The sequence below is a fragment of the Pseudonaja textilis genome, chromosome 1 (genome assembly GCF_049901715.1).
Source record: "Pseudonaja textilis isolate UNSWEBS1 chromosome 1, rPseTex1.2, whole genome shotgun sequence".
Lineage (NCBI taxonomy): Eukaryota > Metazoa > Chordata > Lepidosauria > Squamata > Elapidae > Pseudonaja > Pseudonaja textilis.
In genome coordinates, this window is record NC_141990.1 from 298841652 (window position 1) to 298856045 (window position 14394).

Consider the following 14394-nt stretch of genomic DNA (forward strand, 5'->3'; position numbering starts at 1 on the left):
TATGTTTACTGAATATATCTGGGTCTAAAACATACCGACCTCTTCTAAAGCATGATGTTCCAGGAGATGCGTTGGCAATTTCCAAAGTAAATACTTTGAATTAGAAGCAGTTTGAAGTGCTCAAAACATTTTTCTGGATGAAATTTTTCATACTTGGGATGGTATGGTCTAGAAGAGGTTCATCATAGTCCAAAGGAAAAGCACAATGTTATGGAATTCTCCAAAAAGTTTCATTCCCAAATTGATAGTTTTGCATATCCCTACAATTCTGTAATAAAGGTTCTACAAACACAGGTGCCTTTTTATATCCCTCTCATTTCAAGCCACACTTATGATGAGGTATTTTAACTAAATATTCATATTGTTGTTTGTGGGTAGAGTTGATAATAACTCTGGTAATTTCTAAAATAAACAGAGTGGCTCATTTGGTGCACAATTCGTTTAATGTTCCATTTTTGTAACTGGGCAGTAGTTTGGACAATTATGCACAAATATGTGCAATTTTGTTCAGAAAAAGATATGTTTAAATATGTGTAAATAAGTGAATCTCAGCTCATACTTTTATTTCATTGTGCTTCTGAGGTGAAATTCAGAAAATTTCTGAACTGTGATTAATATCTGTGGCTTACTGAAGGAAGCTGCTCTCATAATAGTTATAACTAATCAAAAATGCCTGACATAATTCAATGTGAAAGATTCTTGTCTTCTCCTTGGGATTGTGCTAGAGGAGAAGAAAAGACTGATCACCTTATCAGATTCATTCACATAATGCTGAACAATATTCAAGTTGAACAATTTTATATAATCCTGATTATATAGTTAATAAGGTTAATATACTAAAAGCCAAAATTTAAAAACCATAATGTATGATTTAATATATTTTACTTAGCAATAGTATGGTATGACTGATAAATAAATAAATAAAGACAAATGAAAAAAGTATAACTTTGAATCATCTGGACTATAAATTGCCCTAAATCAGGGGTGTCAAACCCAAGGCCCGGGGGCCAGATCCGGTCCCTGGGGTGCTTAGATCTGGCCCACAGGGCCACCCTGGAAACAGCGAAGGACCGGCCCGCGGTGCCTGTGCCAGTGATAACAGGCTCCCGAGCTCCTTTTTGGGCTGCAGCGGCCTCCTGTAACCCTCTGCCAGCAAAAACAGAGCTCGGGAGGGCCACATCCAAGCACTGTTTTTGCTGGCAGAGGGTTGCAGAAGGCCATCGCAACCAAAAACGGAGCTCAGCAGCCCATTTTCAGTGGCAGGGCACTCAGGCAACCACAGGCGCCCCCAACACGACGCCGAGCTGACCACCCCTACCTCAGCCCCCCCACCCCAGGCCCCCGAGGTCAAACACAACCCTGATGCAGCCCTCAATGAAATCAAATTTGACACCCCTGCCCTAGATTAAAACAAACAAGACAAATTCCTTAGTACTGTATATACTATACTACAGAAAGAAAAATTTTGGAATTAGATCCAAAACATTTATGTAGTGTCTAAAAAAAATCTACATTTTAATTTGAAGGAGCATTCTATTTGTTCTTTACTGTGACTGAATTTTAGAAACTGAACGTTGCTCTTAAAAAATTGTCTGCTTTTTCATGGGCTGCAGAAGTATATGAAATGTATCTTTTCTAGTCTATAGGTTGTGTGCTGTGTTTACTATGGCATCAGTGATACCGTCATTTACCTTCAAGGAGTTTTGCCCCTTGTATTACCTTCTCAATGCCATTCCCACAAAAATCCAAAAAGGATTTCGTTCCATTGTGGTTTACTTGACTGCACTTGACACTAATGAGGACTACATAGCGGTTGGCAGTAGTATTGGCATGCTGTATTTGTACTGCAGGCATTTGAATCACATGAAAAAATACAATTTTGAGGTAAGACCATCTCTTAATATTGTCATAACTTTCTCTTAAGATGTTTGGCTAACTTAACATCCATCTTAAAAATAGGTAAACACATAAGGTTCAAAAATGTTTTAAGTAAGTTGCTGTGGTATTTTTAAAACAAGATTAAAAATTATTTATATTATAGTTATTGTACTCCATCTCTGCTTAAGTTAACTTGTATTTGATTTACACCCTAAAATGGTTAAGGCAAACTTCTTCTTTACTGTATAAATTTATGTTTTCATTCATAAGCTATACTGTTCATCACATTGTTTATATAATATTTTTCTCATAAGCAATTGATTACAAGGTAAATGACAGCAATGGAATATATGCTGTACGGGTAGTCCTTGACTTAGAACAGTTTGTTTAGTGACCATTCAAAGTTACAACAACGTTGAAAAATGTGACATGACTGTTTTTCACAGTTATTATCATTGCGGCATCCCCGTATTAATGTGATCAAAATTCAGATACTGAGCAACTGGTTCTTTTTTTTGACGGTTGCAGTGTCTGAGCTCACTTTTGGGACCGTCCAGCAAGCAAAGTCAGTGGGAAAGCCATACTCACTTAACAACCATGTTACTGTCTTATCAACTGCAGTGATTCTTTTAATAGCTGTGGCAAGAAAAGTCATAAAATGGGTCAAAACTCACTTAACAAATGTGTCGCTTAACAACAGAAATTGTGGGCTCCGTTGTGATCATAAGTCAAGGACTACATGTATTTGGTTTTCTAAGTTCAACCAAAGAGGATGATTGAGGGTAGGTAAATTTTATTTGTCCTCTTGTCATGGATATGTGACGTAATGGTGGCTGAATCTTCCAGTGGTATTACCATTTTTGAGAGCACTAGGAATATTAAAATGATTCTTTAGCACATCAAGATCAATACATGTTCTGCAATACTTTAGAATTCTGTAGCATTTGCTGCCTGGAAAACTAATGCTCACAGAAAATTGTACTTGTTCTTTAAATGGAAAATTAATTCAGGTGGTTTTCATGATTGCCTCAGAGCACTGCTTTATTGCTGTGCTGAGTATCTGTAGCTATTTGCTACACAGCTGAGGACGGAAGTATATTGAAAACAATTGGGAGAGTAGCTGTGTTCATCTCTGCCCTCAATGAAGACATATTTTTTCTTCTACTGCATCATGTCTTTACAGAGTACACCATTTCTCATAATGGGAGAATAAAACCCTCAGTAGCACTAATACATTTTCAAGACACGTTTTTAAAGCCACCCAACTTTTCAGTGACTGGAAAAACACACACACACACACACACACACACACAGACAGAGTTCTAGTTTGTTGGTTTTCTTTACATACACAGAGCATCTCTCTCTCTCTCTCTCTCTCTCTCTCTCTCTCTCTCTTTATCTATGGTATTTGTCTATATCCATCCATCCATCTTATTTATGCTGTGTATGTACATACAGACAGAAAACAAAAGAACTAGAACAGTAGAGAATAGAAAAGGAAGATGATGATCCTATGGGAACAGATATAAGAGCCCCTTGCAAAGGGTTTTCCACAATCTGTTGTAGCCTAAAGCTCAGGGAAAGAGCCAGACCTTCATTTAAAGGACAGGAGCTGTTTGAATCTTGGATCCCATCAGATGACAATGTTTAATAGATCTGGAGCATGCCAACTCTGCTTCATCATATAAAATGGGGAGAAATAGCTAGAGGGAGATGTCCCTCAAAGAACTAAACCTTAACACTGTCTCCTCTTATCAACACTGACTGACATTCACCAAGGGGAAAGGAAGATAATCATCATTGCACTTAGGTCTCCCATTCCCACTCCTAAATTCTTGGGTGCTCTGGAAGGATACTATGAAAAATCTAGGCTAGTTGCACCAGAGTTCATTAACAAGTGTGACTAGTGCTGTTTCAATGATATGCTTTAAACTAACTGAAAAGAATCCAGATAATTTGTTTCCTCCAGACCTTTTAGAAATTGCAGCCAACCAATTTTCCAACAACACTCTCCCAAATGGGAAGATTGGAGTCAGCAAAAACTGTCCAGATTGTCCAAGATCCTTCTCTAAGATGGGTCTTTATGAATACTAATGTCTTCAAAAAGCTTATAAATAATCATTTCTGAAAAAATTCATAATGAAGGAGATATTTGCTTCTAGAACTATACAAAGATTTAAAGGTTAAAACCAACACCTTGAGTTGAGTCCAGACAGCAGTTTGCAACAAAAGCAATCCTTTCATTGTGGTATAATATGTTTATGATTATATTAATTAAAAACATATAGTAGTAGCAGCAAGGTAAAGTAAAATCTTTGTCAACATTCAGCAGTAACACTTTTCAGATTTTGTAATATAACTAATACAATTGTTCATGTGTAAAACTGAGTCATTAACATGATGACTGCAGTCCACTTTTTATACTTCTAATTTCATACCTCTTGCTTTAATCAAGCTAGTCATTTGTCAGATCGACATTTTGACATTCACTTTTTAATTCTTTCCTTTTAAACTGATAATATTTAAACCACCTCAAAGCCCTGATTTAAAAATAGTGTCTCCTGACCTGAAACAAGTAAAGTTTATTTCTTAATTTTCATAATCATTATTTTGTTTTTGTTTTATTAGGGGAAGAATGAATCCATTACCGTTGTGAAACTCTTAAACTGCTTTGATGATCTTGTTGCAGTGGGAACAGTTTCAGGCAAGATTGCTATTTTTCAGCTTGTTTCTTCATTACCTGGGAGAAACAAACAAGTAAGGACCATATGTGAAGTTTGTGCTAGTCAAGACTTGTTCCAGTGAAATGTGTAATTCCTTAATTAAGACATCTAAAAAAAAATCTATTATTTATTGATTTCAAATACAATAGGTTTTTGAGTTTTCTCTTCTTTTCCTTCTTTTTTTCCCCCTCCCCTCCCTTCCTTTCTCCATTAACATATTCAGTGATGTTTTGTGTATATGTTAAAATAAAATAGTTGAAGTGAGAAATACCAACTAGACTAATGAATCAATCCAATTTAATTTCCTCTTTTTCCCCTTTGGTCTCTTTTATACAATATATTGATGATACATGATGTCTTTATTTGCAGCTTCGGAGATTTAATGTGTCTGGTTTTCACAAAAGTAGCATTACAGCCTTGGCATGGAGTCCTAATGGAATGAAATTATTTTCTGGGGATGATCGAGGGAAAATAGTTTATTCTGCTTTGGATTTAGATCAGGTGAGTAGCTATTTGACTAAAACCTTTTTTTTTCCAAAATTTGATTCCAGGAATATAGATTCTTGCTGGATCAAATCAAGGATACATGTAATCTAGCAAGATCTTTCCTCACAGTGGTCATCCAGCTGCCTCTGGGGAGCCAATGAGTAGGACATCTATTACTGAGAGATCTGGGTTTTTTTAAAAAAAAGTTGAGTAGTGTCTGATGGTGGTTCTAAGAGGAGGGAACATTTGGTCACCTTCCAGATAGTGACAGGTGAATTATGTGAGTTGGACTCCAGTGGGTGCCGATCATATTGAATTCTGATTATTTAACAGAGGAGTCTGTATCCATGTTCTGCTTTTCTAGGGTCTTTGCAATTCCAGTTTGATATTGGAAGAACCATCTTCAATCGTACAGCTAGAGTATAGCCAGAAAGTATTGTTGATCTCCACTTTACAACGAACTGTACTTTTCTATACCGAAGAAAAATCTGTCAAACAAGTTGGAACTCAACCCAGAAAAACGTAATTATCAAATTTAAAAACTCTTGTGATAAGTTTTGAACACTTAAGACTGGTCAAATATTTTTCTTTAAAAATATTTAAAATTGTTATTTTAAAAGGTGCATGATTTCAAGTTCTGTTTGTATTTAAAGTAGCATGCTTAACTGAAAATATAAGAGACTTCTAGTTGTCATGAATTAGAATGTGTCATTAGCCTTTTGGGGCTGATGGGCATATTTGAAATTTCAAAAATATGTTGTGGTATTGTTACAGAATGGCTGCTGGGGAACTTACAAATTAATAAATGTAACTAATTATAAAACTCAGATAAACCACAATAGTTCCTCTCTCCCCCCTTCTTTACCGAAATATGTTATCTGGCAAAGTGAACATTTTTTTATTTTCTGTGAATATTTATGAAATCTATTGAAAGATGATCTATATATTAGAGAATGGCACTTTGCCATTCACAATATGCTAGGTTTTTTATAACAATAATTTGTTTCACATAAAAAGTCAGTACATTGATACCAAAAGCAACACACTGAAAGTCCAATTAGTCCTTAGTATCCTGAATTATATACAACCACTTTTGGTTTTTATATTATTATCCTAAATTGGTTTAAAATCTTTTTGCCTTCTTTTTCTAGTCCCCCTTCCCATTTTGGGAAATAGTTAGCATCTGTATCAGAACAACTCTAAGCAATGATTTCATTCTTCACTAAGAACACCCTCCTCACCCCAAACACCTTCTGACAAAAATTCTTCCCCATTCTCAAATATGTTTCTCTGAACTATAATTGTTTTGCTTTTATATTTTTAGTACAGGCAAATTTGGTGCCTGCTTTATACCTGGGCTACGTAAACAAAGTGACCTAATGCTCTTTGCTGCAAGGCCTGGGGTTCGCCTTTGGAAATCAGATGTTCATGGGACGGTTCAAGCCACCTATCTTTTGAAAGATGTATTTGCTGCTGGAATGAAGCCTTTTGAATTATATCCCCGAGCGAACTCCTTTAACAAGAGCAGCTGTAATTTCCCAGAAAGACAGTTTGGATTCATTTCCTGCTTTTCCCAAGAAGGATGGGTAATGAGCTGGAATGAATATAGCATTTATGTGTTAGACACAGTAAACCAGGTAAGAAAGCCAAGTCAGAATGCAAGGAATTTGTGATTAGTTTCTCAGATAGTTACATGATAGAAAGGAATCGTGTGAAAAATGTTTAGTGCAAAGATTTTGGCTTGCGATTTACTGGAGGTTTTTTTGTAACTCGATTTGAAGAAAAGCGTTGCATTGGGCTGCAGCATGCAAAGGGCATATGGCTCTCAAACTAATTTTTGTAGCTCCTAGAAATGAATACACAATTTTCGATTATTTCCCCTACACACCATTAGATTATAAGCCTTTTAAAGACATGGGGAGAAAGCCTTCCTCCTGCATTTTCTCTTACTTTTTAAATCTTTGTAGCCCCTCAAAATATATATTTTGTATGTTTTTCCCAGGATTATATTCCAGATAATCTAAAGAAGTGAATGGAATATATGGAAACTAAAAACAGATCAAAGGTGACAGTCTGAGGCATCACATACTACTAGGAAGTCTGCTCCTGCCACAGACTTTTTTAAATGGTTCATATACTTGGGAATGTATATGAAAACTGTCTTATTTTAGGAGGACACCAGAACTTGCATTTAGAAGCAAATATATATATTTCAATTTTAAAAAGACCCTAGCAATTTTAGTGAATCTCAGATAATATTTCTCAGCTCCAAACACTCAAATCTATGTACAGGTAATCCTGATTAATGACATTCATTCAGTGACCATTTGAAATTACAATTTCAGTGAATGAATGAAGAGATTTCCGGCCCATGCCCAAAGTTACATGTGATTGTGACCTAGGGGCTTGGCAACTCATTTGCACTGACGATGGATTGCCAAGTACCCTGTGATCATAGGATCGCTATTTGCAGTGTTCCCTGCTGTCTTCCCCAGAAGGTCAGTAAGAAAGCTGACAGGTGGGGTTGCAAACCACTGTTGTCTGTCTGGTTCCTAGAGGCTAGCTTCTTGAAAGTACCTGTATTTTCCATATATACTTGTTTATAAGCCTATCAGCGGATAAGCATATCCTCAATTTTTTAAACCAAAATACCACAAAAAATGTGAGTTGGCTTATCTGCAGGTGGACATTAAAACTTTTGAGGATCAGCTTACCTGTGGATGGGCTTCTATATGAGTATATATGAAAAATTATTATTCTTGATACTACCATTAGAAACTGAATTTAAAACCAGTTCATTGTTGTTCACTGCTCACAGTATAGCCAAACTAAAACTTAAACTATGTTTCAACTGAGTTTGGGACAAGTTTAAATTTAAAGCAAGTGATAGTGTGGTTGATTGTATACCGTTGATTTTTTAAAATGCTGTATAAATAAAAATAAAAACTCTGAAATATGTAATAATAATGTATTCTTAATGTAGTCCTATCATTTTTTTTTTGCTTTCTTTGTTTTCACAGACCATGATTGGGAGTTTGGAAGGATGTGGTGATATAGTATCTGTGTCCTGTACCGAAAATGAGATATTCCTTTTAAAGGGAGACAGGGATATCATTAGAATCTCAAGCAAACCTGAAGGATTGGTGTCAATAGGTTTGCATATTAAGTAGTATATATAAAATGATTCTATCCTGAAAATTCTTGTTCTTCTATTTTTTCATTAGGGGCAGGGTAAATACAAAAGAATGAAAAATGTAAAAGAACCTAATATAAAAACTATATTGAAACAACACAAGCTATATTCAGTAAAACCACTCAAAAATAGCCATTTCTTAAACATAACATCAATTATCAGAGGGAAGAGGCATCCATAAATCTTCATATGCACTTGATGATTAGGAAATAGTTCTCCATTAACTATTGTTGCAGGTGACTAGAGATGGTGATCACTGCCAGAGACAGGGCTATTATTGCCAGGAAGTTTCCACTGTCCTTTGATTTTCTCAGAAGTCAAATGACTTAGTCATTGGCACAGAGGAGAACACCTTTCTTTACGCTATAAAGCATGAATAGATTTTATTTTATTTTTGTATACGGTTACCCATCTCATTGTAACTATTCCTTGATAATGCTGGCAGGTCATATTAAATGTAACTAACGATTAGTTCCTGCCAAGGCGGAACAGTTTTTAAAAAATAAAGATTTTAACTTGATCTTTATATAAGATGTTATGGCACTAGAAAGAGTTTTGCCTGCTGTTCATATGAGTTCTGTGGTCTTGCCTCTTTCTCCAGTCAATTTTTCATTACTGTCATAGTCATTGTAGGAAAAACATAAGATATTGTGTAAATAATATAAATGATTCTCTCAGACCAATATACTTTTTTGGCAATAACTAGGTGGATATTTCTAGGAACTATATCAGTAATGTACTTTTCTTAATATTTGTTTACATTTATTGCTGTTAGTATGACTAGCAAAGTTGTGAAAGATTATCCTTTTTAAAAACACATTTTACGCTAATGGAAGCAGCAGAATCTATGAATAAACTATGTTGTGAGAAGAAATACTCATTTGAGGATGCTGATATCTCTAGCCATTCATTTTACACTACTTGTATTTTATAAATCATTCCTGTGTTTTCTTGCTCCTGTAAATTGCCATCTAATATTTATTAATTTGTCACATTTCAGATATTAATTCTCAAGCTTGGACCAGCTTGGAATCTGATTTGAGCCCCAAATTAGAAAGGCCACATTTAGTAATTGCTTCAGTCTCATGTGATCCCTTTCCAGAAGCAAACCCAAAATCAAGTAATTTCTCCTCACCCCAAACACCTAATGACAAAAATGGCTTCATAGGAAGAGCTGACCAGGAAGTAGCATTGATAGCACAGAAAATTCGCTCACAGAGCTTTGATGCATTGGGGGACTTGAGCACTGACCCAAGAAGAAGAGGCAACTCTGTAGTCAGTGAATCAAGAAGCAGAAGCAGCTCTATGAATTCTGTGGACAGTGGCTCCAGTTCCTTGACCAATGGGGATCAAACATCATCAGAAATACAGAGAGTGGATCAACAAATTTCACAAAGGTTGAGCCTGATCAGCTCAGAAGATTTCAACCAGGAACTGATTATAAAACCAATCAAAGTGAAAAAGAAGAAAAAGAAAAGGCCAGGTAAATGCTTAATGAGAAAGACTAATTGCTATATTCTTAATTTTTTTCCTTTTGTATGTAGCCTGTAAAATTCTACTGGGATCTAAAGGAATATCACTGGAGTACCCTTGTTAACCAACATATCTTAGAATGAATTAATTTGTACATTTGTTATGAATAGGATAAAAGTTTGGCTGGTTTACCCTGTACACTTGTTTTTTGGATCATGGCAATATGGTGCTGAGGCTATTTTGATTCAGATTACACTTGTCATTTGCACAGGTAATTCTGTCTTAATTGGGTAGAAAATTTTATACCTGATTGGATTTTTTTTAGATTTCTGGCTTTAGCTGGCCTTCAATGTCTTTTGGGCCATGGGATTTGCACAACTGAGTCAATATATTTTTAAAGCAGAAAGATGAAATGCGAATGTTCCAATTTCAAATGTGGAATCAAGTATTGGATTTTATGTTTTATTCCTACTGTTGGGAATTGTCATAGCAGAAAGCAGCCTTTTTGTAACACTTCAGGTATCTCAAAATGCATCACATGTGTTATCTTCTAATCCTAAAGCAGTCTTGGGCAGGTAGATCAATGATGTTACTATTTTATAGTGCATGAAACAATGTGAAACAAATTTCCTACTTAATTTATGGCAAAATAAAGTAGTTTTCTGATTCAGGGTTCAGTCTCTTAGTTACTACAATATATCAGTTAGGTTTATGCTAAAATTGCAATTGGGAGCATTATGTTCAGTGACAAAATGTGTGTTCTCTTTATAAAAGAATGGGTTTAATTTCCATAATTTTCAGCTAAATAAGGTTTAAAAAACAGAGTTGAAGAAGACCTTCTTGCATGAAATCCTGAATAGCATTTCCACCTTAAAAAGTGGCCATAAAATACTTTGACATCCTTCTCCAATTCAGAGCCTTCCAGATTTATGAGACCACAATACCTAGTATTTCTACCAAGGGTAGGAGTTGTATTCTCAGAGGGCACCACACTAAAAAAAAGTATTTCTGTTATTGCTAGTGTTCAGGTTGGCAGTTTAGTCTACTGAATCACTCAAGGTAAAAGTCAGAATGAAGTATAATTTCAATTTTTTAGTTTTTATTTTGTGGTATTTGGCTCTTAATAAACTTCTCCTTTCCTTCCTTTAACTTCTCTTACCTCCACCTTTTCCAACTGCATTTGAATTTAGAAAATGGCTCCAGGAGAAATCCTACCTCTTTAGAAAGCACACCCTCTTATGAACAGCAAGCCTTCACTGATAGTTTTCAGATACTAAATTTGAAATCATGCTCCATTAGTTCTAGCCTCCAAGGCAGCACCACAGACTGTTTAAGCATCTGTTCCGCAGAACAGGAAAGTATGTTCAGTATGGAAACACAAAACGATACTGAAACATTCAGTGTACTTCAGTCTCTGGAGTCAATAGTTGCTCTAACACCTGATGACAACAAGGACACACAAGAACTGCTAAAACTTTCTAATTGTAAGAATGAAGAAGATGCATCGGATGTTACGAATTCCTGCTTGCTTGTTGTGGAGAATAAAATGAGTAGTGATCATAGTGAACACAACTGGAACCCCCTGTCTGAAAAACTAGAAACCAGCCCAAAATATATTATTCCAAATGAAGACAATTTTCCTCTCCTACATAAAACGGAATGCACTTTAGATGAATTACGTCTGCCGAGTAATTCAGCTTCCCTACAAGAGACCAACTCTGCACAAGGAACATCTGTAAATAGGGACACATCTTTTTGCACTGACAAATTGTTTGTTCAGAGTGAGGTTGTTGAGGTAATGGAGCAGCAACCATTTTTACGATCCACAGTCCCTGGGAATCCTGAACATAATCCTGCTGTTTCTGAAAAAGAAATAAATCCTCAAGAGAGGATGCTACCTGGACTGGATTTCAAAGAAAGAGTCATCACTGACTATGCCAGTGAGTGGATGAGTAACTCTCAGACTGGTAGAGCTGAGAGATATGCATCAAGTGATGAAGAGGATATCTACGGGCATGGCTTGATTTATTCATCTTCAGAGACAAATGTGACAGAAATGGGAGCCTGCCATCTTCCACGGGATAAAGTCAAGTCAAATGTTGAGAAGGAGACTCTTTCAAAATCTGACCAGGTATATTCTTGGGAATACCATTGTGACATATCTCTCTAATCTGATTGCAACATACCTGCATTCACCTTATATCTTTTCCTTCAGTTTCCCCACTATTGTTGAACACCTTTCCACATTCATATTGTTATCCTGCAGCCAGAAGTGTTGCTTTTGAAAAGAATCTGAAATATTGCAGGAGAAATAGGAAAGCTTTTATGAATTGAGTTCCACATGTGTTTTTAAAGTTTAATGAATGACTATATTTTTTACATCTTTTCATTCATTTTTTTTCAGCTGACAGGCATATTTGAAGTGTTGAAAGCATGTGGCGAAAGACCCAATTTTTACTACAAAGCAAACTGGGAAAGTTGTGTCTTATATCCCCTCCAAAATTATTCTTGTCTTTTGTTCTGAGTAGGGTAGCATACATCGAAATGAAGTAACATGCTGCAGATACTCATCCTTTTATTTTCTAAGAATCCTAGAGAGATCAAATTTTCTTGGAAACGATGATACTTGAGGCTGATTCTTTACCTTCAGCATGCCAGATTTCCATTTAACTATTTGTATTTGGAAGTGTATTAAAATTAAATTGGATGGAGCAGGGGATCTGAAAACAGATGAGAGTTTTCATGGACATGCTGTTTCCTATGGCTATCACAATATATATCTTTGTTTAAAATAATCAGAACTAGTCTTTGATAGTAATTGCTGAGTGGTTTACTGGTAAACTAGTTGAGTAACTTTCACGAAAAACTGCATTTAAAAAAAATTGCAATCTGAATCTCAAATTCAGGAACAGGAGAACATTTTGCTTGATTTGTGTTAAGAAACAGGAGAGAGCAAGAGAAAGAGACTAGGGGTAGAATGCTACCGGTTCTGCCTGGCTCGGTAGAACCGGTATCTCTAAAGAGCAGCAGACATAGAACCGGTTCTGTGTCTGCAGCTGTTTGGCCCATCCGCCCACCCGGGCTCTTACCTGACCTTTATTTCCTGCTTTTTCAACCTCAGCTTCAGGTTGCATGCACGCAAAGAACATAAGTACCGAACCAGTAGTAACACCGGTTGAATCCCACCCCTGGAAGAGACAATGACAGAGATGGTGACAGCTTGGCCACAAACAATTCTCTTCTCTTGTCTACTTAAAAGCATTAACTTAATCCATTATTGTGCCATAACTTTACTAGAATATAGGTAGTCCTCAACTTACAGCAGTTCACTTAGTAACAGTTTGAAGTTACAACGGCATGCAGAAAAGTGATATGACTATTTTTCACCCTTACAACCATTTCAGCATCCCCATGATCAGGTGATCAAAATTCAGACAACATATTTAGGACAGTTGCAGTGTCCCAGGGTCACGTGATCACTTTTTGTGACCTTCTGACAAGCAAAGTCAATGGGGAAGCCAGATTCACTTAACAACCATGTTACTAACTGAACAACTGCTGTGATTCAATTAACTATGGTAAGAAAGATAATAAAATGGGGCAAAATTCACATAGCAATTTTCTTACTTAGCAACATAAATTTTGGGCTCAATTGTGGTCATAAGTTGAAGACTACATATGTCTATCTTTCTGACTCACTAATTAAGAGTTTCAGAATTTTCTCACAATCATCAAACTGAATTCAGAATTCAGGATATTGGTACAAGTTATGACTTTTTCCGGAGGTTCATGATAAACCTGGGAAATTCACACTGAATAAATTGAACACCCATTGCTAGAGATACTTAAGTTGCTTGCTTTGCAGCGATCACCCAATAATCTTTATTAAACATTAAAACATACATTTGTCAAATGCGCTAAAAACACAGTCCTTATATAATTTCAAAATTAGGCAGCTTCAGATATTGTGAAGATATATTATCCTTATTCTAATTCTTCAGTCTTTAGTTTGCAGAAAGCTGGATGGGATATGCAGGTCCTGGCTATGGAATACTCAGCCTAGTTGTGTCTGATAAATACATTTGGTGCTTGGATTACAAAGGTGGCCTGTATTGTAGTGCGTTACCTAGTGCTGGGTTGCGTTGGCAGAAATTTGAAGATAACGTCCAGCAGATGGCAGTCTCTCCTTCAGGTTAGTTAGATTTGCATTTTAGTCTATTTTTCCTAGGGTAGAAAAAAGGTTTGAGTGCATTTATTATTTGTTCAATTGTTATGGGTACATCAAAATATTGTAGGCTCTGTAGCAATGGATTTCAAAATATATTTTGTAGAAATGCCATTTTCAACTATTTTACTTCAGATAGCAGATATTTATTGATTGTCCTCCTAGAAAGCTTCTGAAGAAAAGAGATAAAGTAGTAGAAAGATATATTCTAGTATTTTTATCAACAAAACATTCTGTAACATTCTGATTCCTGGTCCTGAAAATGGTAGAGTTACATCTGTAAACTGCCTTTACACCTCCTTTTACACCAGATTGTTGTGGTTTTGACCTTGAGGTTTTACCATCCCTTAAATCCATAATCAAAGCTAGGATACCATGTATGTCAACAGTGTTTTTCTGTTGTCCATGATCAATCA

At 35.9% G+C, this 14394-nt stretch overlaps 1 protein-coding gene and 1 long non-coding RNA gene across 2 annotated transcripts in view; one reads left to right on the forward strand and one right to left on the reverse strand.

Moving 5' to 3' along the window:
• TECPR2 (tectonin beta-propeller repeat containing 2) overlaps positions 1-14394 on the forward strand; it is a 47116-nt gene that overhangs the window by 1978 nt on the left and 30744 nt on the right. Inside the window, exons 2-10 of the mRNA XM_026698531.2 lie at positions 1640-1884; positions 4507-4635; positions 4971-5102; positions 5452-5609; positions 6412-6724; positions 8108-8240; positions 9281-9763; positions 10944-11884; positions 13762-13945. Coding sequence (XP_026554316.1) covers positions 1666-1884; positions 4507-4635; positions 4971-5102; positions 5452-5609; positions 6412-6724; positions 8108-8240; positions 9281-9763; positions 10944-11884; positions 13762-13945 — 2692 coding nt within the window. The 5' untranslated portion in view covers positions 1640-1665. The remainder of the gene's footprint in view (positions 1-1639; positions 1885-4506; positions 4636-4970; positions 5103-5451; positions 5610-6411; positions 6725-8107; positions 8241-9280; positions 9764-10943; positions 11885-13761; positions 13946-14394) is intronic.
• On the reverse strand, positions 629-13977 carry LOC148128269 (uncharacterized). Its single transcript, XR_015741173.1, has 4 exons — positions 13880-13977; positions 12843-12941; positions 4527-4618; positions 629-721 (listed from the first exon to the last, which is right to left on the reverse strand). It is a non-coding gene; the product is annotated as an uncharacterized LOC148128269 (long non-coding RNA).